At 45.4% G+C, this 25630-nt stretch overlaps 1 protein-coding gene across 1 annotated transcript; it reads right to left on the bottom strand.

Annotated features, from left to right (window-relative positions):
- CABLES2 (Cdk5 and Abl enzyme substrate 2) lies at nucleotides 1–24052 on the bottom strand. Its single transcript, XM_074888029.1, has 10 exons — nucleotides 23535–24052; nucleotides 9787–9858; nucleotides 9520–9612; nucleotides 8706–8783; nucleotides 7221–7329; nucleotides 6447–6612; nucleotides 5598–5701; nucleotides 5090–5196; nucleotides 3586–3790; nucleotides 1–3117 (listed from the first exon to the last, which is right to left on the bottom strand). The coding sequence occupies exons 1-10, from the start codon at nucleotides 24050–24052 to the stop codon at nucleotides 2977–2979; spliced, it is 1593 nt and encodes a 530-aa protein (XP_074744130.1). The 3' UTR covers nucleotides 1–2976.
- Nucleotides 24053–25630: the final 1578 nt, after the last annotated feature.

Genomic DNA, 25630 nt, shown 5'->3' with positions numbered 1-25630 from the left:
TTTGGTTACAAAACGTGTACCAAAACAGTTTTTATTTCACAGCATCTTAATTTCACAAGTTGATATGGGGCGGGGGGAAGAAATGGAACAGGCTACGACTCAGACTTAAATAATGGAGTAAGACAGTATTGTTTACATAAAAATGTACAGCCTCTTATGAAAAGAGTTCTCCGTGCTGAGTCCACCCAGCAGCATCTTTACACGGTACACAGCGCTAGACCACCCCTCGGCATAAACCAGCGCTTCTCGTCAAAGCAAGAGGAGTTGGGCTGTGAAAATGTAAAGCCGGCATTTATTATCCTGGGTCCCACTTTCAGTTTATCAATGGATGACGTAGTAATAGTCCTTTGCCACATGGTGGCAGCTTTTAGGTGAAAAGATAAATATTCCCACACAGGACTGCAAGCCACACTAGAAACTGAAAAATCAACACATATACACACACAAGTTACTGTATCTCTGCAGAAGGACTGTTTCTGCACAGATACCACAACAAAATTATCCAACAGCATCAGCCCCAAACCCCCACTCCACAAGACACTGGCACAGCGTTTGCTCCACCGCGGAGTCTTTGGCCTGTGCTCCAAAACAGCTTTTGAGCTCAAGAACACTGCGTGTGCCCATGCCAATGTTTAGAGTAACCTTCAGACAACGGTCAGCATTCTCTAATTTAATGCTCCTCATCCTAATTTGTTCTTCTGAAAGAGAAAAGCTTGCCCGTTTATGACATGAAACCGTAGATTCTGGGAGTGTAACTACAGCCCCAAACGCCCACTGCAACTAGACAAACTTCCACTGAATAGACTGCAAAGTGTTGCAAACCAAAGTGCTTTTTTTTTTTCCTTTGATGGTGAGAAAGTTAATTCTGTTACAGAAAACTCTTTATATACTAAACGAAGAAGTTCCCAGAGAAAGACATTTTCTGATTTCACTCATACTAACCAAAGTGTTTTACTAGTTCTGGAGATAGCGTGCAAGAAATTCCTTTGCTCAGTTCTACCTCTGTCCCCTCCCCTAATGACTTTAGGAATTGGTGGACCACTTCAGCCATCTTCACCACTGTTTGCTAATTTGAAGGCTCATTATATGCTAGGTGTTTAGTACACCACTATTTCCTGCATGCAAGCACAGTTATATTCAGTAGAAAGTTTTAACTAGTAGGCAATTTTTTAAACCTCTTGAAAGATAACTGGCAAGCTTACTGTCTAACATAGTAGCTACCGTCTCACTTAGAGACTGCAAAGTCTTCTGTGTTAGAGAGAAATCACAAGCATATTAAATTTTACACAAATAACTTGAAGCTACATACAGCTGAACACAGTTACAAAAGATTTGATAGTTATTACATATGAAAAATACATTTTCAGCCCTACTTAAAGAGGAAGGGGCTCCAGTAAAGTCTGCTGCAATTCTAATGAAGCCAAATTAGCTTCAGACAAAACACAGCTGAAGAGCAAAGATTCAGCTTTGTTTTTGGCTACAACCAACATTTAATACAAGGAACAGGAATTTACATTACTTTACATATTAGGTAGCAGGTCCCTCACCTCAGTACAAGGTCTAGTATTTCATTTAGGAGTCAAACTTAAATTATGAATTTCTCAGTTGTAATAGCCAAGCATCAGTTTTGTTCTTTGCAAATGGACACAGTTACTTGCATCATAATATTGCTTCAGAAAATAAACGCAAGAGCCGATATCACAGAAGGTTCCACATATAATCAAAAGTTCATTCCCAACCCGGATATTAAAAAAAAAAAAAGAAAGAATAGCCAATGGTAAGAAGTTCCTTAACCTCTGCATAAGCATTAGAGCGCCGCTGGGCACCAGCCGTTATGTGGCTGTTCAGATGTGCAACAAATGCCAGTTTTATGAGGACCGTCACAGTGATGCAATGCTTGGAAGAACAGAGTAAAAAAGTAGCATTTTAAATATTGAGCATGCTTTGTTTCATTGGCTTAGTTTGGCAGCAGTAGCTCTACTGACAAGTATTTGCTCAGAGCACATAAGACCATATATAATACAGTCGTACTAAAAAGGTGCTTATTTCAGACTACGGAACACTGAAACTTTATCCAAAAAATCATAATGATACATTTGACAGCAAAATGCTCCTAGTCAAGCGCTCACCTTCCACTGAAGAGTGAATTAGGATGGCAATCGCTTTGCTGCAGCTACCTTGTTCAACATGTGATACTTCATGACAGATTTTCAAACAATCGTTCCTTTTTAAATAAAATGTATATTTTTAAGGTATTAATAGTTAACTAAATTGGAACGGAGTAATTTCAATCTTGCTACTTATAGATCTATAGTATAGTAGAGAATAGATGCCCTGTGTATCGTTAGTGCAGATATACTGGAATTGTTTTTCCTTATATGCAAGGCCAATGCAGGTAAAGAATAAATGGCTATACAAATTCAGGGTTCCCCACTAAATAACATAACTAACTTAAAAAGCACTGGTACCAGACCAGTTTTAGGCACATCTTTAAAAAAATAAAGTATGCATTTCATTAATGTAAAAATGTAAGAAGATTCTTAGAAACGTCTGAACTTTATGGTGCACTGGAATGGAAGGGATGCTTCCTTTAGTCTAAGGAATACAATAAAGGCTTAAAATAAAAAAGAAACAATACCATAGTATTCTTCATAGGGAAGAACAGTTTTAGTAAAACCAAAAAGATAAATAAGGAATAATAAAAGCAGCCATGACAGCTGACTGGTGAATATTTGTGCTTTAAATGTCCAAAAGAAAATAAAGTTCAATAACTCTTCTCGTACCATCCCCCAGACTTGGCATACGTGTCCATAATGCACACCTTGACAGTTTAATAACACACTGCAGACTTCACAACTAGCTGTAGCCAGGGCAGGATGCACACAGCGGCACACAAAGGCCAGTGGCAACGTCACCAGCAGCAGTCAGTGATGCGATCCCCAGCGCCACTGGCTGTCAGCTGGAGCGCAGCTTTGGTTAAGACTGTTGCGTGAGCCGTCTGTAATGAGGTAAAACTTGGTTTTCAGGAAGATAGAGAGCCAGTTCCAAAGCTACAAGGACGGTGAATTCAAAACCGATGAGATCTCTTCTGTTGAATCTGAATCTCTCTTCTAGTTTCTATGATAGTAATACAAAAAAAAGGGGGGGAAGAAAAAAATCAGTTAATCCACAGAATACCAATGCACTGTTAGATTAAGTCAGCATAAAACAGGAGTCAGTGATGCAAGGCCAGAGCTGTACCTACAGAATTGAAAGTGTTGCCAGGGATCAGACAAGTAAACCACCTTATCAGCTCAGCTGTGACACCCACACAACAGTTACATGTGTTTGCCTGAGAAACAGTACGGGCAATAGTAACCTCACTGTAGGATCAGTAGGGCATTAGACTGCACCAGTCAGGTAGTTTAAGGGAATTAAGAAAAAAAAAAAAATCAAGGAAGAGCCCTAATGAGACATAAAACTGACTGAAAGAGCTGGTCTTAAATGCAAGCATGCACTGCTGAAAGTCTTGGCTTTAATCGTTGTCTTATTCTATGAGCTAGAGAGAACACTTTGACAACACCTGAAACAAGTCTCAGTACTTACGTCTATAAGGTGTTTAACTTCATGTTTCCTGAGATCACTGCTGATCTTGGCTGCAAGCAGAACGCAAGCACCAGCACACAGTTTGCGGTTCTGTTTGTTGAGTTTGCCTTGGAGGACGAGCTTCTCAAAGTAAACATAAGCCATGGAGACAGTAACCGGCTCCAGATTGCACTCTTCACTCAGGTTCCGCATCTCTCTCTTTAAACTGGGAAGAGGAAAAAAGACACCCTCTCAAACACGACAGCTTTTATGACATGGTCTACAAACATTGCAGCACGAGCTCAGAAGACATATGGGCAAGACTCATATTTGGAAACCCATGACAAGTATTATCCTAGACTGGAGAAGTCCAGCTGGCAGCAAGTTGGAGCTGATGCACAAACTGATTTAACCTGGCTGACAACTGTGGAAGAGCAGTTCCTCATCTGCCCATAAACATCAGGGTCTTAGCTGCCTCACTGTCATACAGGATATTGCTGTATGATTCCCTCTGGGCTCCCAAACTGGTTCATGATTCATATTGTAAGACTGAACCACCCTGACCTACAGAAAACCACATCAAAGCCCTGCAGATCACAGCAGCTGCTGCTTACAGACCTGTCGACTACGCACCTGGAGAAAGAATCAGGTCTGAGGGAGAAGGCAGACTGGTTTACACATGTCCCACAACAGCTAGTCCTTCACTTCAGCATTAAGGCAGACTTTATGGTGGATGCTACCTCTCACAGCTGCCATCCACACTACCCCTGCAAGATCTCTGCACAAACACACTACTGAAAACAGCTAAAGAGGAGCATGCAGGACACTGCAGAACACAGGCTCTGCCTGAGCAAGCCTTCCCCTTGGAGCCGAGTTACACATAGCCCTGGTGATTCAGCAGAATCGTGTTTAAGCTGGCTATTTCAAAATGCCCTGATTGCATTAACTGCCACGTATACCAGCAAGATTACAGCTCTCTGAAGGCGCAACAGTGCATCTCGCTGATGAGCCAGATGCATTTTCTGGAAGATGAGCAATTCTGTGTGGTTTAGTCCTGCCTTCACAAAACACTTTTCTTTACCAAGACTCCCCAGACCTAACACTCTTCTTTATCCTAGAATCTTTAGTTAGAGTCTGGTAATTAAGGGGTGAAAATAGCCAGAGGGTCCAGAAAGACAATCCAGTTAGAGTGGGACTGTGCTACAGCCAAACAATCAGGTTACAAGTATTTGTTTCAAGGCTAATGCTGCTTCGCCGTTAATTGGCCATTAGTGTTAGTACAGCACAGATGGTGAAACAAAACCCTTTTAGGTGGAACTATGAAAACCAACTGTTACCCTTTCTCAGCATCCTAAACATTCCTGTACAGGGCTGTCATCCTACAGTCAGCTCAACTGGCAACAAGAGATTAGTGTTTAATCATATATACTATTGATAGATCTAGCATTATCTCTGTATAGTGGAAGATAAAAGCAGCCTTGTACAGCGTAGAAGACATTCTCACTATTCAATGCTTGTTTCTTACCTCCTAATTTTGCTCAGTGTCAACTTGATATGAGGAAACTTCTCTCTAAAGGTTTCATTCATATCCTTTTTAAGGTCCGAGGGTTTCACATATTCTATGACTGTAGTCTGAAACACAAGAGGCAAAACTTATAATTTCTCTTGTGAGCAGTACTGACAGCCAGACAAGTCTTCCAAAGACACTAATGCAAAGGCAAACCTGAGTTTTATTATTCACAATTTAACATTTCTGTAACATCCTAAGTAATAGACCAAGTCGAACCTCAGCTAGAGACAAATTTTAAAAAAACTAGTAAGCAAATGGTTACAAGAAGCAAATGACAACATGGAAATATGTGTGAGGTTCGTCCTCAACAAGCTGCATATACAAACCCAACTATTTGTATTTTTCCTAATCAATTCTCAAAAAGTCTCAACTTCTTCCTAGAGGAAGCTTTCTTCCTTGAGAAAGTTCTTTATAGGAGGATATTCCAGGCACTCACTCCTCTGTTCAGCGTCATGTCACTCACCATGTAAGAGGCAAAGATGAGAACACGTTTATGTTTTCCACAGGGCCACTGAGGATCATCCAGAAGATTTGGATCATACTCTGCGGCTTCCCCAGCTTCGCTTCCTGAGGGAACGAGGAAAGCACATTGGGTCACAGGATACAGAGCTTTAAACTCCCTGTTTCCTCTTTAAAAAAGTTTTCAAACAGCAAACATTAAGAGTGTCTGCAGATCCCATAGTACAGGCAAACTGGAGCTGCAGCCACATGTTTGCATGTCAGAAATGCACCAGTCAGGTATTAGAATTATTAAAAACCCACACAAGCTCTTTCTCCAGCCTGTGCCTGATGCACCATTTTAGCCTCAGCACAAACTAAGTTTGTCTCCTACAAATATGCGCAGAATACAACTGCACAAGACTGAATTCTTTTGCCTATAACAGACAGCAGAGTTGTCAGGCTTGCTCTTTTACACAAGAGAAGGGATTCTTATCACAAACTCTGGCTTCTGCCTTGTTATTGGGCTAGACCGCAAGGAGGACCACCTGTCTCCATGTACACCAGATGTTCTTGTTGAGTAATATAAAACTTCACATTTCCAAGGAAAAGCTTCAATTGCATAAACAGAACTAGGCCAGGTATATGGAGGATCTAAGGAACGTGTGCAAGTCTCAGTCCTAAGGCTCATCATTTATACTTCATGAACAAGCCTTCTTTTTACTAGGCTGTGATAAAAACAGTTTCCTTCCAGCTGCAGCACATCCTTCCCAATAATGCACTTTACCACTTGCAATTGTTTCAGGCCAGTATATTCCTTTTATGCTTTTCTGCTGTGTGCACAAGTGATGACAGAGCTGGCGGCTGTCCTTACCAATGTCTGTTGCTGCTGGTATCGTTTTTGCTGTCACAGGTTTATATCTTGATCCAGGAAGACTCCGTGAAGCACCAGCTCGGCATGAGGGAACAGCACTATGGCTGTCAGCTTTGCGAACAACTAGGGCATTGGTCGGATACAAGAATTTTGCATAGGACACAACCTTAAAAAAAAAAAAAAAAGAGAGAATTGTAGTAGTTATAGGGGAAAATTTACTGAAAAGCTTGTTTGCAGGATTTTCCAACTCTGAGTCCCCCGGAGTTTGTGTTTGGGAGTGGGGACCTTGAAACTGTGGGACAGGAGGAAAGGGAAAAGTTGGATGAGGAATGCCTTGCTTCCACAGCTTCAGTATGGAAGTGTTGTGGAAGATTTAGCGGGGTGGCAAAGGGGAGAATCACATCAGTAAAATTCTGGCAGTACATAAATTTAACTAAAAAGGTATAAATTTTGCCTATATTTCTATCAAAACATCACTCACATGTTGCCTGAAGTACCAAAATCAAACCAGTTTTCCAGAAACAGGCAGAAGTGATCACAGCCTTCAACAGCCTCCTCAGAAGAAGCTTTACCACAAGCCCAACATTTCAAACTTTTAGGATCAAAACAAACTTCCACTACTCTGAAAAGTTACATCTTTCACTTTATGGATGGCAAAGCACTGCATAAATTAAGTGATTTGCCCCAGCATGAAATGGTCCTGGGGTGAAAGCAGCCATCTTACCCACCTGCTGTCCCCTGCTTCTGTTAAAAAAAAAAGAAAAAAATCCTTACCTTGCCATCAGCACCCAGCTCTACTCCTTCCAGTCCAAGCACCATCTCAGTAGAGACTGAAACTCCCCCAGAAGGATGTCGTTGCTTCTGTCCTTCCATTTTTAGATCACTAAATGCAGATAAGAAAATGCACTATTAGAAAATGCAGCATAAGCCCAGCTTCCTCTATGCTAAACACCAGGGCCATCCACCAGCTGCAGCCAACACCACCAGGTCAGGGTTCTATGTGAGAACAGTGCAATCCCTCAATCCCATCTCCAAGAAAGCATTAATTTTTAAGTACTCTTTTCAAAACACAGATGTTCATTAACTGAAGAATCAGATTTCATATAATTTTAACTCAAATCTGTAACAATATACCTGGCAAATACCAACTTTTTTAATACGGTCTTTCTGCATAAGACCATACCATTCGTAAACACACGAGTGCTCAAACACTTAACAGCAAACATGATTTATATTACTAGTTTTCCAGGATTAGAAACTTGCCTTTCAAGTGCAATTTTCCAACCACTGTGCACACAAGCTCAGATTAAGAATTAAGGCTGCTGGCAGAACTCTGCTTCAGCGATGGCAGCATGTAGCTTTGTCACCTACATTCCAATGTGAAAAAGCAGCTTTCAGTTGAAGAACTGCCTTGCCAGCGTACAAGCAGAACGACAGCTCAGAACTGCTCTAAAATAGCTCCAGTGACCTTGCTGCTTTTCTATTAAGCGAGAGAATATTTTCCCATCAACTATTTTTATGGCAAGTGCATTTGCATACAATACAATTCCCACCACTAAACATCCGTTTCCTTCACCCATAAATTATGTACAGGACAGAAGTGACAACACAATTGTTTTGCCAAAAGTGGATTAGAATAAAATTAGTATTTTCTATGGTATCCTTGTAGATCACAGACCTCCACAGAATCAACTGAGACTTCACAAGAGACTAAGCAAAGCTGCAGGGAAATCCAGTTAGCAGGTTTTGTTTCTCATAAGTGATCATATTGACAGTTCTACACAAAAATGTAGTACAAACACTAAAAGCAGTTTCAATCAGTCCAAACAGCAGCACCCTTCCCTGATGCTCTGTATGCTTTTTTGTTGGCACTATTTTTTGTTGCACTACAGACAGTTGGTTTCTGACCACTTTAAGAGTACAGGAAATCCTACACAGCAACAAATATCATCTGTTCAAAGTTGGCTTCAGGGATTTCACAGGACTGGAGGGCTTTAAAATGTGAATAGACACCTGAAGAAAAGTCTACTTTTTCCACTATTTTTCTCTTGGAGTGTGAATGAACACTTTGACACTGTGGCAATGTCTGATTTTACTGCTCTGACAGCAAGGTCTTGTCCTTACACGTAAATGTAAAGTTAAAAGTTAAATAAGTTCACCTGCTGCAAAACAGGAGACCTACACCAAGCATACTCACTTAAAAAGATCTTTTGCAAACAATAGACCAGACATTTCACAAAGCAGTTAAAGATGACTCACCTGATCCTTAAACTCTCCCCGTAAGGTAGGATAGAAAAAGCCACACACAGTGTTCGTTTAGCACAGATTAACACTATCCTGTAAGCAGATGGGAAAAGATCAGGATATGAATTAAGATTCAGAAGTTACAAAGCAGCTTTTTATGGAACGTGAACACAAGACTCTTCTTATATTGCTCCGCAAGGCACATAGATACTGCGATGGGTTTTATGTTTTCAGAAAGCAGCACAAAAGCCGAGGTTTCATTCTGACACTGCAGATCCTTAGAGTCAAGCTCTGTATCAAAGCCCGGCATTCAGTAACTGCCATCACCTTGGGAGGTCCTCAAAGGAGATCCTACTCTTTAAAGATGTATCTATATTCATGTAATTTTTACATACCCCTTGTAAAATATTATCTACATCTTTTGACATTTAGATGAAGACTCACACCTCTATTAATAATAAACATGAACGCAGCCTCCCCTTTCTCTTCTGCCCAGCAACTATGAGCCAGGAATTTGGCTAAATCAAGCCATTCTTCTTAAATCCTCCTCAGCTCTGACCTCTCTGTGCACTAGAGTTAAGGAGGGTGTTAGAAGAGAATGATTTAACCTCCTCAAAGCAGGATGGCAGAACCACCAGAAAATTGCTGCAGATGCAGCAGATATGATCACTTACTGCCTTTGATAGAAGTACATATAAAACTAACAAGACCCCAAGGACATCCCCTTATTCCCACCAATATGAAATGCCTAACTGCATTGAACTAGAGTCTCCTGAGCACACCCTACTTCACCCGAGTACAGGAGGCACCTTCCTCTCCAAGAACTTACCTGCTGTTCTTGGTGTCATACTGCCTCATGTTCTTGATGAAGTGCATCTTCTTCAAACTTTTGTGTCTTGGAGACCCAGATATATGCTTGGTTCTGCAATTATAAAAAACCAACACCTGTTAAGTGGTCTGAAAAAAGTCATGCCAGTTGTATGATCAGATGGCAGCACTAGCATGCAGGACCTCAGATATTGGCGTGGAAGAGGGTAGAGGGAGGAGAGGACTGCATGCAACGAGTTGAGATTAATGCTGCTTTTGAAAAAAGTACCTTCGTACACTGGCATATTCCACTATGTCTTCTAAAAAGTCTAGAGAGCAGCGCTGGGAGATAAAACGCCTTCTGTAAAATGTACAACACCACGAAGAGTGAACAATATTAGTTCATGGCCTCTGAGTTTATGAACTGCAACAGATCTATGAGCTCTTAGGACAAATGGCAGGATTTGGGGATTTTTTTATTTTTATTTTTTGGTTTTGTTGGAAGAGCACTTAACTAAGAGTTTCAAATTCCTAAAAAGGCCAAGAACTTGTCTCCCCCGCCAGGACCCTTGAAGTACATATTTACACCAACTTCATTAACAAAAGCATTCACTATCTTCAACAAATACGAACACCTACCTATAAGTTAAACACCTTAAAAAGCTTCCAAATACTAATTTAAAACCTTACAAGAAAGACCACAAAAAGCCCTCCCCCCATCAAGGCAAGGGAATAAGTCATTTTATATCAATCTATGGACAATACAGATATATCTGTATGATGACCAAACATCTGTGTGTATTCTTGATTCAGAAGACAGTTGTCTCCAGCTGCAGGAGTCGGCAGACAGAGTCTATGGCAGTAGCTCAATAAAATTGACAGATCTCTCCGGAAAACAATAGAGAGGGTTATTAGAGGAAGCAAAGAGTATTCAGTACCCATCTGAAATCCCAGAATGGAACATGTAAGAAGAATAATAGTAGGAATCATGTGAGTTAGTGTAACAGTAATAGGATATTACATTTAAGCAAAAAAATAGACTTTGGCAAAGAAAGAAACATTACTATTGTCAAAGTCAAGTCATTCTTTGTTGGTAGAGAATTACAAATGAATTGTGAAACTATGACTGCAATTTCCATAGGAACAATGCACTCAGATTCAACTGCCACCAGCAAAATGCTGACACTACAGCTACCAGATTCCATATTTTCTGCTTCTGTTTAAACGTCCATTGTGCTGCATTTTTAGCACAAGCCACATGCATTCAAGTCCAAGGTTTTCTTCCAAAGTGACACAGTAACTCAACTAATGGACAATACTGCCACGGAAGTTAATGCAGAAGCAGCATATGAGACAGAAGTTGCAGGTGTCTTGTTTGACAAGATTTACTTTTGGAAAAAATTCAAACTTTAAGTTGCATCAGAGTTCTGGTATCCATGAGCAGCCAAACCACTCAGACAGACCCAGGCCAGGCTCTCATGACTGGAAGTTAACATCCAACACCAACACAAAAGCATGGCACCTTGGGTGGGTGCAAGGGGAGGGTGTGTGTGGGGGGGAGAGGTCAAGAAAAATGGGATTTATTGTTAACAGCTATGGAAGTTTTTACACAGCAAAGCCATTTTTAGCTTCAGTTCATTCAAGTTAAAGATCAAAAAGAGCTACTGAGGATTAAGTCTGGTCTTGAAGTCCATCACTTCAAGGTTTTGAAACATTTGGACAATCTGCTAATCCTAGTGACTTTGCCTTTCCTCCTCTCCAGCCTGAGCTGGGTAAGAAACCAAACTACAGTATTTTGTTGCTACAGAAGAGATACACCAGAATTCGGGACATGAACAAAATGTCTGCTTTTTCTAAGCATGGTATCTAGAAACGCAAATTGCCTGAGTGAAAAAACAGGTGCTTTCACCTCTTTTTCCCCTCTTCTTGCAAGTTATTTCTTCTCTTCTGAGCTACTTGGAGCTATTGCCAGAGCTGCCTGCCAAAAATTGTGCCAGCAAGACGTGGCAGTTTCCCTCTCCATGGCACATCGCCGTTACAGGCAGCATCACTGATGCACGGGACTTGCTGTAACATTACAGATCTCCACAACAAGCAGATTACCAGCAACAGGAGCACTTACCCCTCTTGCTTCAAGCTACACTGGGAACACAAAAGCCGGCACTTCAGAACAGATGGTGTTCTGGTATTCTTCCTTATACACTGACATAAATGTTACTTAAAACTGCTGATCTGCTGGCAAGCCTCTGCAATAAGGTCTCTGAAGTTACTCCTGTAGTTGTACATACCAACAATTACCTAGAGGTTTTGCAAAATAACACCTCAATCTGAGTATTCCTGAAACCAGGTTAGTTCCTCACTACAAGTTCATGAGAAACAATTCACCGTTTTCTCTGCATTCTCAAGTACAGAGAGAATGAATGCAAAACTAATGAATATTTTTCTTCTTCCCCAAGTCTGCTTACAATCTCCTTAACAAAATACAATTAGTGCCTTTTCTCTGTGAATTTGTATTACCTTACATTCTGTATAAAACTTTATTTTTTCCCTAGAAGGAACTTGTCTTCAGATTCTCAGCAGTGCTGTTCACAACTCAGGTAGGAGGATGAAAAATTAGTGTCCCCTTCTGTAAACACAAGGGAGGTAAATCCTCCCACAGGACTAACACCTTCAGCATTGCTAGAGACTGCCTCCTACACGTCCACAGTTATTAAAGGGTGCTACTGAAGAACATTCCTTGCACAGCTTCAATGCCCTTCATCAGCACTTCAGTTTTAAAATTATTTTTTTTTTTGCTTTTCAGCAAGAACTGCACAGGAAAGTTTAACGCTTTCACGTAGACATGGTTCTCCAGTCTACCTTGACACCTAACCTGCCATAAAAAGCCCTTCATGAAACGTGGAGGCCAATCTCAAACCTCCTGGCGTGAATGCAGTTGGTAACATCCACACTCTTCCTCTCCTCCTGAGGGAAACAGGGCTGGATGCAGACGCCATGCGTGGTGAGCAAAGGGGAAACACAGCTAACACCAATGACAACAGGCACTGGTACAAAAAAACCCATGTCCTTCTGTAAAAGGATGCTGGTGTAAATAACTGGATGGACTGGAAGAGCCTGGGCTAGACCCTCACTAGTAACTCCACAGTGCTGTAGGGGCAACCGCCCTCAGGGTCAATGAGGGTGTGCTCACCACCATGGTGGAGACTCATCCGAAGTGTTACACCTTCTGAACACCGCCTCACTTCCTCAGTAACAGGGACAAGAGTGACAAACACCTGAACCTGCTCTGTAAGAGCATATCTGGAACAAAAAACCTGCTGCAGTGAAGGGAAGATCCTGCCCCTTGACTCAAAACCACAATGACTCATCCCCACTCTGCCAACAGGAAACTTCATTTTTAGCTATGCTTGTAAATATTTTCTGTCCTCAAGCGAAGCTGTCACCTTGGAGGAATCCCAGGTGCTAAGCAAGACACTGTCCCTGAAATCTCAAAACAAGGTGTACATGAAGAGTCTCACTAATCCAGTCAGAGTACCCAACCCAGTCTCTATGCTCCAGCCAATGTTTTACAGCAACACAGCTCCCTCGCTGCAGTCCAAGAGATTCCTCAGTACCACCAATGTGCAGAGCTTCTTTATTAGGTAGTGCAGTACTTGGAGTATGCTGCAAAATTTAATACTTTGAGAAGTCTGCACTTACATATACACATTTTAGAGTGCTCTTCTCATGCAGCCAATCCACACTTTAACAAGAGGCAGCACAAGACCACTTCAGCAGCTGCTAGTTTCGATGAAAAAAACATCGAGTCATGTATCCTGTGCTAGGCAGCTTCACCTGGGATAACACTTCTTGGTTGTGCTCTGATCCACTGGAATTCAAAGGATTTTAAGTAGTTTACACAGAGCATTTGTTGCCAAATGCAACCCAAATACTAAACCAGAATATTAAATATATACACTGTAAGTTACCTTACACACACCCTTACTGACGTGCTACCTGACAATTAGAAATCGAAGTATCCAATATTAAAATGTTAATGACTTTGTGGAGCATGCTGTAATTTCAACAGTACCCTAAAGAAAGTTCAAACTCTGTTCACCAACACCAGCTATTTCCTCGACAAGCTACAGAGTTTGCCTGTTTGTACATCCTTGATCAGGAGCTCACTTTTGGGTGCTTCCCCCCACTATTTCAGGAGCCAATAGAGCAGGACCCTCCCAGAACTTCAACATTAAAACCAGCAACTGTGTTTACACAGCCAGCACTTCTGAGGGGACCCACCAAGCGAGAAAACACACGCAGCACATGCTCAGAGATAAGGGGCTAACAAGCAGAGGAATTCTGGATTACGCCTTAGCTTATCTCCATGTGCACACACGGACACGCACAATCCAGCACTGCTGCCAAATCCCTGATGAGCTAAACATGCACTTGGAAAAAAAACCCACAAAACCTCCTGTGTTCAGATAAAACCCCAAATTAAGTTGAGTTGCATTTTCACTCCCATCCTGGGAAGCAGTAGCCAGCCCCACACATTTATCCTTTCTGATGGATTTCCCACTGAGGAAACCCAACTTCAGAGTGCTTCCAGCTTCAGAGTTGTCCTCTTCCAGTCCTGCCACTGCCCCACCGAGTGATGGCAGAGAAACTCTCTGCAGAGGGCAAACAACAGACAAGCAGCATGCAGGAGCCCCTGCCCTGATGCTGACACAGCTCTTAAGTGTTCCAGCAGAACAGGACACAGCTAATAGCAATCTATGTATAGCACTGGTAATCCTTACATGTCCTGTCTTAGGAATTGAAAGGAAAAAGCTGGTTAAGTCACAGCTCCAGATTGAAGGACAGTGACCTTTCTGATGGCTTGCCAAGAGTATTTTCCCCCGTCCCACCCACATGCTGGGCTACCTGCAGACACCCAAGAAGACAAGGGTAACATTTCAGGATGTTGCTATAGTTGGAACTGTCCAAGCTGACCATTCTTTAGCAGATATTATAGTGGAGTGCAAAATGAATACTAACCCTGTGCTATCAGACGTGGCTTCAGGCACAGGCAAGCCTCTTCCACACCTGCTCCTTGGCCACTGTGTCCTCCAAGGGACAGTGGGGCAGCCCGTTGGGCACCCACGCCCCCACTGAGGCCCCAGGCTCCGCTTCCAAGCTTGGAAACAAACAGCCCTCATGAATCTCATTTTAACCCCTAATATTGGGCCTTACAGTGGCCAGTGATCTTACTTAAGCCCCTGTGTGCAGCTGCCATTTGGCCATTTTGAAGCTTTTCTGTTTTGCTCGTCTGGTTCCTGCATTTCTGCCCCAGCAGCTGAACAGACCGACTGGTCTCGCTCCTTCATGAAGGGTTAAATCAGAAGTTTCTAAAATCTTACAAGGATTCTCCTCTCATCCCAATTAACCCCCACCTCTCTCTCACACAGACAGGTTTGCACTCTGAGCCAACACAGCCAGCGTTCCATCAGCATTCAGCTGTTTGCAGCCACGCAGCCCCTGGAGCCCATCTTCCGCCATGACTTCTTACCTTCACCACTCCTAGCATCGCCAAGCCCTGCAACACGAGCATTCAAAGAGCCTGCAAAAGCCAGACAGTAACATGACTTGAGACCTCTTCCAGCCAAAGGGACCAGCAGGGTGGATTTGTTTCAGATGGAGTCACGTCCATCGCCCTTCTGCTGGGGGAAGGATGTCACGCTGCATGCACCCATGCAGGCACACAGCCCCCAGGCACTGGGCTAAAATTAGCAGCAAGGCTCCTATCCTCTGTTGCTCTTTACCCATACAGACTGCTAATAGATGGGTGGAATGGGGGAGGTCAAGGATTTTTAATTACTGAGTAAATTAGGGGCTAATAAAATTTGGTTTCCTATTTCTCACTTGAAAGAGTTTTATTTTAATCTGGATGTCCCTTTGTAAGGTCCTTTACAGGCCTCAGTATAATCACAGGCATCAAGGGACCGAGTTACTAATATAACAAGGACAAAAATAATTTATTGGTTTTTGGAAGCACTAGCTTAGTAACAACTGCCAAAGGTAATTTGCACAAGAAATCCAGATCCCAAATTCTGTTTACAATAGGAAGACGTACCTGTCAGATTTGTTTTGCCAAGCCATATTTTAAAGATTAAGCTATATCATTTTCCTTCCTTATGGGCAAGTCAACAACCAGGCATGAACTGTGCTTTGGTTCGACTAGGTAAAATACTGGCATCAAGGGATTAAGAAAACCAGTTCCAGTTTTTAAGCTTACTTTTTCGCAACTGCCATTACTTATGCAGCCCCAGAGACATTTACTGTTTTCAGGCTGGCATCTCAGAGTGTATGACTGTGAGCATCCCTATTCTCCTATCAGTGCCCTGTGCCCTACCACCCTTGGTGCTTACATTGAGCTTCCTGCTCAAAAGCAGATTGAGGACAGCTCACCAGTAGCAACGAGTTCTCAGTTATTAAAGCCAAAAGAAGTCAGAGACATTTATACTGAATCACCATCAAATCCACATATTTGGTGAAACAAATGACTTTAACGAAGAATCTACACCATGAAGTGCCCAGCACCAAGCAAGCCATTTTCATGGATAGATGGTTTCAGCTCTGATGTTCAATGCAGTGGCAGAGAAGACACCCTGCAAAACCAATAGTAAGCATACAGCTAAGTGCTCCTTCTTTACAAAGTCAGCTACTCACTGTTTTATGGCACCACAAACACGCAGTTTGGATTGCAGGCCACCATCCAAGGAGCTTGTTCTGACATTTGTTTAAGTATCAGACTGCCAGAGAATAAATACAAATCTCACAGCAGGGCTAGTTTAAGTTATTCCTCCAGTAATGTTAATTTTAAAGAGTAAAATCAAATTAGCCACATGAGCATGGAAAGCACTTTTATGCTTCAGAGCAGGTCCCTCTGTGAGACCTCAGGATGAAGGAGGAGGCTCAATTCCTTTACCTTTGTGTTCTCATTCAGGGTTTGTTTGCAAAACTGAAGGGTCACCAAGGGCTTTCCTGCTGGTCCCAAACAGCCAGGAGAAAATCCTGCGCTCTTCAAACACCAGTAAAGCCACACGCAAGGGGGAAAAATGTGTCATGCAGCCTACAGGACAGGCGAGAAAGAACAGAAATGAAGTATAATTTGAATGAAGGTGGAGGCAGAGTAAGTGGGAAGCTCAGTAAGCCTGGAGAGTTTTAAATACTAACAAGGAAAGAAATTAGATACTTTTCACAGCGGCTGCTACTTCACTGCTGATTCACAACCACATATGATTAAGACCTAATGCTACTAGGAAATGAGCTTTGTATTCATTGTTTCATAAATCACATTGTTTTGGTGCTAAGAATGTTTAGACAATCCAAGGATAAAATAATGCCTTCCAGTAAGTATTATGAAAGCCATCTGTTGCAACAGAACCACCAAACCAGATGCAAGGTTTGCTGTGCTCAGAGCCCACTTCCAAAGCCCACTCCTAAAATCCCTGCTGCTTCTCACAAAGCAGACTGGATGTGCTGGTGCCAGGACACAACCAGTAACTGTATTTCTCCAAATTTATTCCTGTTTCTGGAGGTGTTCCTCGCTCACCAACCTGGTTCCCTCTATGCTTTGCGCTCTGCTCACTAAGCACTGAGCCAATGACCAGAACAGGCAAGAGAAAGTCAAAGTGTGTCCTTGATAACACTGCGGGCATTATGCTAGAAATATTCATGCACTTCCCCAAGAGATGATGCTGTCATTTCATCACGTGCCTTGTTAAAATAAAAGCCTTCAGCACAATAATACTCCCAAGCTAAAAAAAAAAAAAAAAAAAAAAAAAAAAAAAGAGAGAAGCTTTTAACTGGGAAGGAGAAGAAAATACAAAATAGGCGACTGGAGGAAACCCGGTCAAAGAAAGTTTAGAGAGGTCTCACAGTGTTTTTATGGGCACTTGGTTCTTCCCACCGCAACATCAGTCATCCCCTCTAACCCACAATCAAAAGGTTGTAGCCTCACCAGGGCAAAACGCTTAAATTGCAACAACCACAACAGAGCAAGTGCAAATCTGTCCATGCTGTCAAGCAAGCAGCTTTGACCAGCATCAGTTCAGCCCATGCTGTGGCTGGCTAGCAAACGAAACGGCTACCCAGCTCCGAGGCAGCTCTGCGGGCTACGCTGATGGGGTACCACCACGCTGAGCGAGAGCTGGCCTGAGAGGAGCCTTCCCTGGAGAAGGTGGCTGCACAGTCAGGGGAAGGGCTGCGGGATCACAGCCCCAGGCAGCAGGGCCAGCTGGCAGCAAGCTTTTAGTTTTAAAAAGACTCACTACATCTCATGAATTAGAGGGCTATCTCGTGAAACACTTTCTTCTCTTGCACTTAAGAGACCTGTTAAAGGTTCTTCATTTAACATTGTTTTCAGAGGTTAGACTATAATAATTCACAGTAAATTATATACACCACAGCTATAATCCAAAGGTTAGGAGTTTAAAGCTCTGCATTTGAAGAGCTAGCGTGACAGAGTGGCTTTGGCCGAGCACTCTCCATCTGCAGTCACCTGCTTTTTTTTTTTTATAGTGCTCATTAAAGAATCCAAATGTCATTATGCTTGCGTGCACGTCAAATTATGCATTTTTTAACTCAAACTACAGAGCCAGAAGATTTCAGAACAATCTTCAAATGAAGGCTCAAAAGCATCTTCAGGCTTGCTCAGCCTGACAGCCTCACAGCTTTAACTGTTTGACAGATGGAAAAAGGAGGAACACATGACAGCTGACATTAAATCTTCAAGATTTAATATAACTAAAACACATACTGCAGGAAATTAAAAAAAATTTAATAGAGAATTTTGCAAGAGTCACTTCCCCTCTCTCCACCTTTTCTTTTTCCTTCTAAACCAAACAAACCATACCCAAACCCAGAGCAGAGGAGCTCCTTTGTAGTTCAGAACTACTCTTTATACTGAAAGCAAAGATCTTTCCCTCCCTCCCTCCCTGCCTCATTCCACAGTTCATGGAGCTTGTAAAAAAAAAAAAAAAAATCACCACCTCTGCTAACTTCTGAACTGGTTCAGTCACGGTGCCAAGAGCACCAACAGCCCTGAAGAAGCTTCATCTACAGCTAAGCGGGACAACTGTCTGGTCAACCGGCAAAGCAGGTGCAGGTTTGGGCAGTTCACGTTTCTGCAATTATCAAGAAGGACTTTGGGGCTCAGCAAAGCTATGGTAAGGAGCCCCGACAACCTAAACACGTCCTCCTCACCGGCATAACACTCCTACAGGACTTGCTTACTGGAGGTCTGAAAAAGGGTCCCACCAATTCCTCCCCAAAGTTAAGCTATTCAGCTTTTTACATTTCATTTGATAGAAGTTTCCCTCTCAGCTGATGACTCTTGACTTGAAGAAGCAAGACAACATCATTCCGACCACCCTCATCGCCTCCTGCAGAGAGGAACTGCGAGCTGGCCGCCAGGGAAAAGCAAAGATAGAAATGGGGCTTCCAGAGCATCCCCTTTCCTGCAGCATTCCAAAACCCATGGCTGGGGCTCCTGCACAATTGCTTTGAAAAGCTGGTGAAATCAACGGCAAGGTACAGTTAATTCTGTACAGACTTCTTCTGCCTGGAGATCAAAGTTACTTTAAAAGCCTCTGGACTCTTTTAAATGAAGAGGTCAAACAACCTTGGCATTAAAAGTGTCTAGGATTGTTTGACCCAGACCCATTCGCAGAGGAGTGCAGGATTTAAGGACGTGGATTTTCTGATCTTCAAGTTTCCTGCTAGGCATACAACTTCTGATTAATATACTTGGCTGGGAATGTCAGATAATGAATACTACAGGCAGCTATAAATTATAAGCATTTAACACTGGACACATGCAATTCACCTGCAGTTGCAAATATGAGAGAAAGCTGTCGAAGCAAACTGTGCTTCCCAAGGAGGAGACTACAGCCCTAACATTTCAGCTGACGTTTAAATAAAGTTCAGGTTTAGAATATGTTCATTTTCAGCTCCAAGCAGCACATCCCAATCTACTGTTCATGCTTGAAAGGTCAAAGCTTACTGGCTCCCACAGATCTTGCTGCTTTCTGAAAAGCACCATGTGCACTCAGGTTATTCCAAATAAGGCTCGAAATTAAAACTAAGACTTTTAAACGTTATATTTCATCCATCTCAACAAAATCTGCTGATTAGCATAGGGTTTTCTTTAAAAATATTTGTATGTCTTGAAAACAGCAGCTAAGCTGACAGTAGGACAAAACAACACATTAACCATCACAAGGATAGAAGCCTGACCAAGCATTTCTGCCATTCCACCCAAGGAACTAATTTGATCACACCTATGTCAGCAATCCAGCATCCAATTAACACTTAACAGCAGCACTTTGGACCAACTCTGCTTTTATCAACTACTGTTTAAGCTCCCCCCCTTATAATGACCTAAATTAGCTCAGTCATTTCTGATTTATCAGCAACCATGAACATTTGGTTCAGCTCCCTGACCACTGAACACCAAGGACATTAAAGCATCAGTTGCAAATAATAGTCTCCGTATTTATTCTCAGGCCCAGCAAAATGCAGAGTATATGGCAGAACTGGCTGCTTTACGTGGCACTATACTGAAACCTCAGAAGCACAACAAGCATTGCCATTCAGGGCTGCTGTTCCCATTCTTCAAGCTTTCATAACCTGGCTATTTCCAGGGCCCTCTGTTATCTGTGTTTCCCCAGACAGCTCTGCCAGTTTCAGGCCCAGCTGCAGAAATTCATTAAAAATCTGTGAATGCCGATTTGTTCGCTGTTTGCTGCCTCCCTCCACTGCTTTTTGTGAGGCTTGTTCTCTGAAAGAACAAAAGAACAGAGCAAGATGGAAAAGGAGAAGGGAGGAGGGATGGCACTCAGATTAAGCAAGCTGGTATAACACAGCATTGTAAATTAAGATCCTGTAAACAGAAGACGCCTTAGGAAAACAAAAGTAGAAGGTTAAAGTCATTAAGTTTATAATGCTCAGCCAGCAGCGCAATGAAACCATCCAGATTGAATGGTGCCTCCCAGGGAGCGTGCACCGCTGAAGTTTCCATCCTAAAGGACCTGACAGCTACCGAGCAACTCCGAGAAACTCCACGTTACATCAGCTGAGCAGATCACCGATTCCTTGGGCCGTACCGAAGATCCTGCCTGTTGCTAATAAAGAACCACCAACTCTAGCAGAGGTGCCGTCACAACCTGCCCCGAGCTACGCTGGCTGGTCTCATCGGCTTCTTGCAACTTCGCAATCAAGTCAAAGGAGATCAAGTTTTGTAATAAAACTCTGCCCAACGAAAGGGCCAGTTCTAGATAAAGTGATCTCCATGGATCGAGATCAAGGTCCAGCACGATGAAATCCCCGTCACGGCACACGACTGCAGCGGCACCGATCACAGATGGAGCAAATCTGGAGACCCTTCAGCCTGTGCTCCTGGTGCATTTAAGGGAGGCTCCACCAAGGGCAATTCAAAGCAGCTCTTGACAGTGACTAAAAAAGGACTCTGAGGAGAGCAGCTGCCTTAAGTGGGCACCAAAGATTAGATGTCCAGAGTCGCAGCACAGATTCCACCTCCCCCTTCCCTCTGATGATTTCATGTGCCTGTATATTTGCACAACACACACAGTTAACCTATCTAAGTAGCAACATTACCGTGCAAAACGATACCCAGATTCCCAAGTCCCAATAAAAGGAAACCCATTCTGTGATTGTTCGGTGATTTCTGAATCTTATTGTGCAAACAGCATGCCACATACAGAAGGGAAAGCAGCATAACCATCACCGTCCTGCAGGAAAGAAAGTCTCCGAATCACCCGTGTATTTGTGACAGGAGGAGACGCCGCTGTTCTGCTAGGATGAAGGGAAGTCTGTCACACAGCAAACATGGAACCGTCCAGCAAAAAAAAATAGTACTCCAGGTCCCACACCCTGCAAGTCACAGGTGAAACCGAAATTACAGAGGGACAGACTATCTCACCCGCTCCTGTGCCCAGCAGGGCTGGGAAGAAATACAGTGGGTCTAACACATCCCCACAGGCAGCATAAAACTGTCCTTTTGTCAGAAGATGGGTGTATCTCCAAGTAAAGATGTGGATCTTCTGCCTGATAGTTTCAGCAGATGTTCTCCACTCCTTTTAAAGACAAGAAATACATGAACTCTCACTGCAAATCATCCTTGTAAGTAGTGTACAAAATGATAAATGCAATACAATATACCCTTTCAGCCATTTCTTCCAAGCTGAAAAATCATGGTCTGTTCTGTCAGACAGAAGCCCTTTCATTCCCTTGATTACATCCTCATACTTCTTTATCTTTTATTTCTGATTTATCATTCTTTTCAGGTGGATTGATTAGAGTTACTATAGTGGAACATAACATCTAAAGTCAGATGCCAAGCAAAGAGGCAGGAAGGACATCAAATGAGAAGATCCTGTGAATATTTTCTTAGCATCCTATTGACTTGGCTTGGGAAGGGGAAGGACTGAATCATTTACACGAACTCCATCAGTCCAGAAGTCAGTACGCACAGGCACACCGAATGTCACACCCACAGAGGTAACTGTGCTTGTGAAGCTCTTGATGCAAAACTTGCCCTCAAGAGTTTTACCTACAGCATTAAGGCAATAAAACGAATCACACAGCACCCAGTGCGCCGGCTTTTGTGGAGCAGGAGCGCTAGGAAGGAGCTGTGCCACAGCAACACCCTCACGTCAGGCTTTCCTGCTCAACAAGCGGTATACAACAGTGCAATCTGTGCATACAGGGCATCCATCTAGCAGGCCCAGCTTCAACTTCTCCAAGAAGGAAAGAAAGGTCTCTTCCATTGCAAGAGAAGCAACGGGTGGTAAATGACAGTTCAAGAAGGAAAAAACCCAGGAGGGACAATGCACAAGAGGGCCCCCATACCTGACTGACAGACAGCTACTTCTCTTTAAATTCACTCAAACCTCCAAGTAGCCTTTTTCCTGGGGATACACATGACACCTCCACTGTGAGACGTACGCTGAAAAGGAACACCCATCAACTGCAGTAGCAAAGCTCCCTGGCTTTAAAGCACAGACAACATCTCTATTTCAGTTCGCTAACAAAGCTCTGGAAGCCACTATAAAAACCACGGAGACTTAAAGCCTTTGATACGGCTTTGCCTATCTGCAGGCTCAGAGGGCCAGCTCACTTTACAAAGCTGTTTATGCAAGAAACGGCCTGAAAAGAGTTCCTTCAGAGCTCACATCCCCAAGATCTGAGCCAGAGCCCGCCTTCCAGTCGATTAGAAAACCAACACTTTCAGGCTGACAGAAGTCCTTTGGAAATGCAACGGTAATCCTGCACTGAAGGCCAGAACATCCTCCCCTGAGGCTGACTCAAAGTTCCCAGCGTACAAGCATTTATTAATATCCAGAGTTACTGCACAGACAAGCAGCAGAGGTTAGGAGAAGGCAACTGCATCAGCAGTGTGGCCGTTACACAGAGGAAGCGTCCTACCCAGCAATGACTCTGTCGGCTTCATCTGCAAACAGAAAAATGCAAAAACCGGGCTAGGGCAAAGCAGGAGGTGGGGTTCAGGATCCCGCAGGGCTGCAGCCAGAGACTCCAAGTGGTGAAACTCTGCGGATGCCCCTCACCAGACCCTCCCGCAAGCGGGGGTACCCCCCGCAGAAGCAGCCGTCCCTCCCAGGGCCGAGCCGCACCCCCAGCGCTCCCCGGTTGCCTGTGAGGCTGAACCACCCCCCAACCCCCCGGCACCCCTCCGGCGGGGCTGCCCCGAGGCAGGTGCTCCCGTCCCGGGGCCAGGCGACGGCGGGGCCGGCGCCGCCTCCCACGGCCGCTCTCCCCGGGGGCGGCCGTTTCCCATGCTCCGCTCCCCCCCCCCGGCAGCCGCCGGCCGGCCGAGGGCCCTGGGAAAGTCCGGCTCTTCCCAGAGCCCCGGGGGGTCCCGCCGCTTCCCACGCCCCGCGGGGTCAGGGCGGCCCCGCCGAGGCGGGGAAGGGGGGGGGGGGTGTGGTGTTGGGGGGTGCGGGCTGGCCCGGCGTGCCCCGTCCCCTCACTCACCTCTGCCGCTGCGCCTCCAGCGCGAAGCCGCTGCCCGCCGCGCTCTGCGTGGGGCTCAGCAGCCCCGGGGCGCCCGGTTTGGCGGCCGCCAGCATCCCCGGCAGGGCGGGCGGCGCCGGGGGCGGCGGGCAGAGCGGGCCGCCCAGCAGCAGCTGCGGCAGGAAGATGCCCCCGCGGGGAGGGTCCGCCTCCCCCTTGGCTCCGGCGGCGGCGAGCGGGGGGACGCCGGGCAGCAGCAGGGCGGGCGGCGGCTGGCAGGCGGGCAGCGGGGACAGCAGGCGCGGGGGGGGGGCTCCGGCCGGCTCCGCCGCCGCCGCCGCCTCCTCCCCATCGCCCGGGCCGGCGGGCAGCGGCGGTTTCTCGGCGGGCGGGCAGGGCGGGCGGCCGTCCAGGGAGATGTTGTTGAGGAAGAAGAGCGCGGCCTGTCGCCGCCGGGAATCGCCCCGCTTCCGCGGCGGCGGCGGCTGCTCGCGGGGCGGGCGGGGAGGCGGGGAGCCGCACGCCGTGGCCGCGGCCATTCTCCGAATGAGCCGCGACCGCCTGGGCCGGGCGGGCGGGGCGGCGGGGAGGGGCGGGGCGGCTGGTAGCTCGCACGCTCATTGGGTGCGTCGCGCCGGAATGTAAATGAACCCGGCAGCGGCCCCCGCGCTCATTGGCTCGGCTGCTCATCACGGGTAGACCCCGCCCTTCCCGCGCCGGCCGGCGGGGCTCTGCCGGGTCCTAGCGCCGGCGCGCAGCGGCTCCGTGGGCCCAAGCGGCTCGGTGGTGCCCCCGCGGGGCGGGCAGGCGCTGCCCCGGCGGCCGGGCTGGCCGCGGCCCGGCACCCCGCTCCCTGGCCCTCTCCCCGTCACGCAGGCAGCTCCTTCCTCCCTCAGGCACTCCCCTACCACAGCCACGAGCCCATCGTGTCCCCACCCAACCACCCACCACGTCCCCACCCAACCACGCACCATGTGCCCACGCAAACACCCGCCGTGTCCCTTTGTATGACTTTTTAAAAACTTCTCCTCCCCTCATCTCCTCACCCAACACCCCAATGACTCCACCGATCTCCCATTCCCAAGGTCTCGTGGCCTTCCTGCAGGCAGGGACCACACATCGGCTAAAACCATCAGCAGGTGGTTGCGCCCATCAGACCGTTCCTACAAAAAGCAGATGAAGGCGGTTGCTCCTCTTGCTCCAGCCCAGCAGCCTGGGACCTGGCGTCCTCGTTTGTGGAGCTGGGGTGGACCCCAACTCCCTGGCCCCGAGGACGTGGATCCCTGTGCGAATCCCCGTGCGTGGCGTGTACCCGTGCACGGCGCTGAGACTCACCGGCAGCCCCCGAAACCCCTGCGGAGGGGTGAATTCCCACGCCTCCTGGCCCCTGAAGCAAAGCCGAGGCAGTGCTGATCGTGGGCCGTATATGGGCAAGGCAGACCCGCATCTGGGAGAGCGTAAACTTAGTATTTATCTCCACAAAGTGACTCAAGGCATTTCTGTGCAGCACGCCACTTCCCGGACTGGTGTGTTTATACTGCACGGAATAAACATACCCCTTAGGCAGTTAAACTGATGTCTGCCACATCCCAGGGTGATGCTCTGACGGCTTGCCAAGAAAGAAAGCTCTGCCTTTTCTGCCGTCCTCGGAGGACATTGATGTGCACCAATGATGTCCATGCCACTGGGCCTGGCAGAGGAGGTTTGGGAGCTTTGCTGGGCGTGAGGAAGCCTCTGGTGCTGTGAACAGCAGGGTGGGGGTGCTGGTGGCCTCTGTGTTCCTCTGAAACCCAAATGGCCCTGGCAGACTCCCATGCTTCCCACCTCACATGCTCTGAAGCAGGTCATGCTCCCAAGTGGGATTTTGCCCATAGACATGGACGTACCAGACCAAATTTGCCATTAACAAGGGACTACTGAGATGTTCACAATTAACCGAGTACTAATGTATTCACAACACTGGACCCTTGGAATGGTAAATGCTTTTGCCAAATATCTTTAAAGAAGCTGCATGACAATTCTTAATATTGCTCTCCATTTATACCAGCAATCAAACTGATGTCTGAGGATATGACCTGAAATATGGGTACTGAATAAAAGATAGATTTTGAAACTGT

The sequence above is a fragment of the Strix uralensis genome, chromosome 18 (assembly GCF_047716275.1).
Source record: "Strix uralensis isolate ZFMK-TIS-50842 chromosome 18, bStrUra1, whole genome shotgun sequence".
NCBI lineage: Eukaryota > Metazoa > Chordata > Aves > Strigiformes > Strigidae > Strix > Strix uralensis.
Note: the sequence above shows the minus strand (reverse complement) of the source record. Positions and strands in the feature narration are given on the sequence as shown.

Bases quoted from the DNA above. Each gene is read 5' to 3' on its own strand.
- CABLES2 (XM_074888029.1), bottom strand. From the start codon at position 24,052: ATGGCCGCGGCCACGGCGTGCGGCTCCCCGCCTCCCCGCCCGCCCCGC. The intron at 5,702-6,446 runs GTAAGGACAGCC...TCGTTCCCTCAG, and splicing joins ACCAGCAGCAACAGACATTG to GAAGCGAAGCTGGGGAAGCC. The intron at 3,118-3,585 runs GTAAGTACTGAG...TTACTATCATAG, and splicing joins AAGTTAAACACCTTATAGAC to AAACTAGAAGAGAGATTCAG.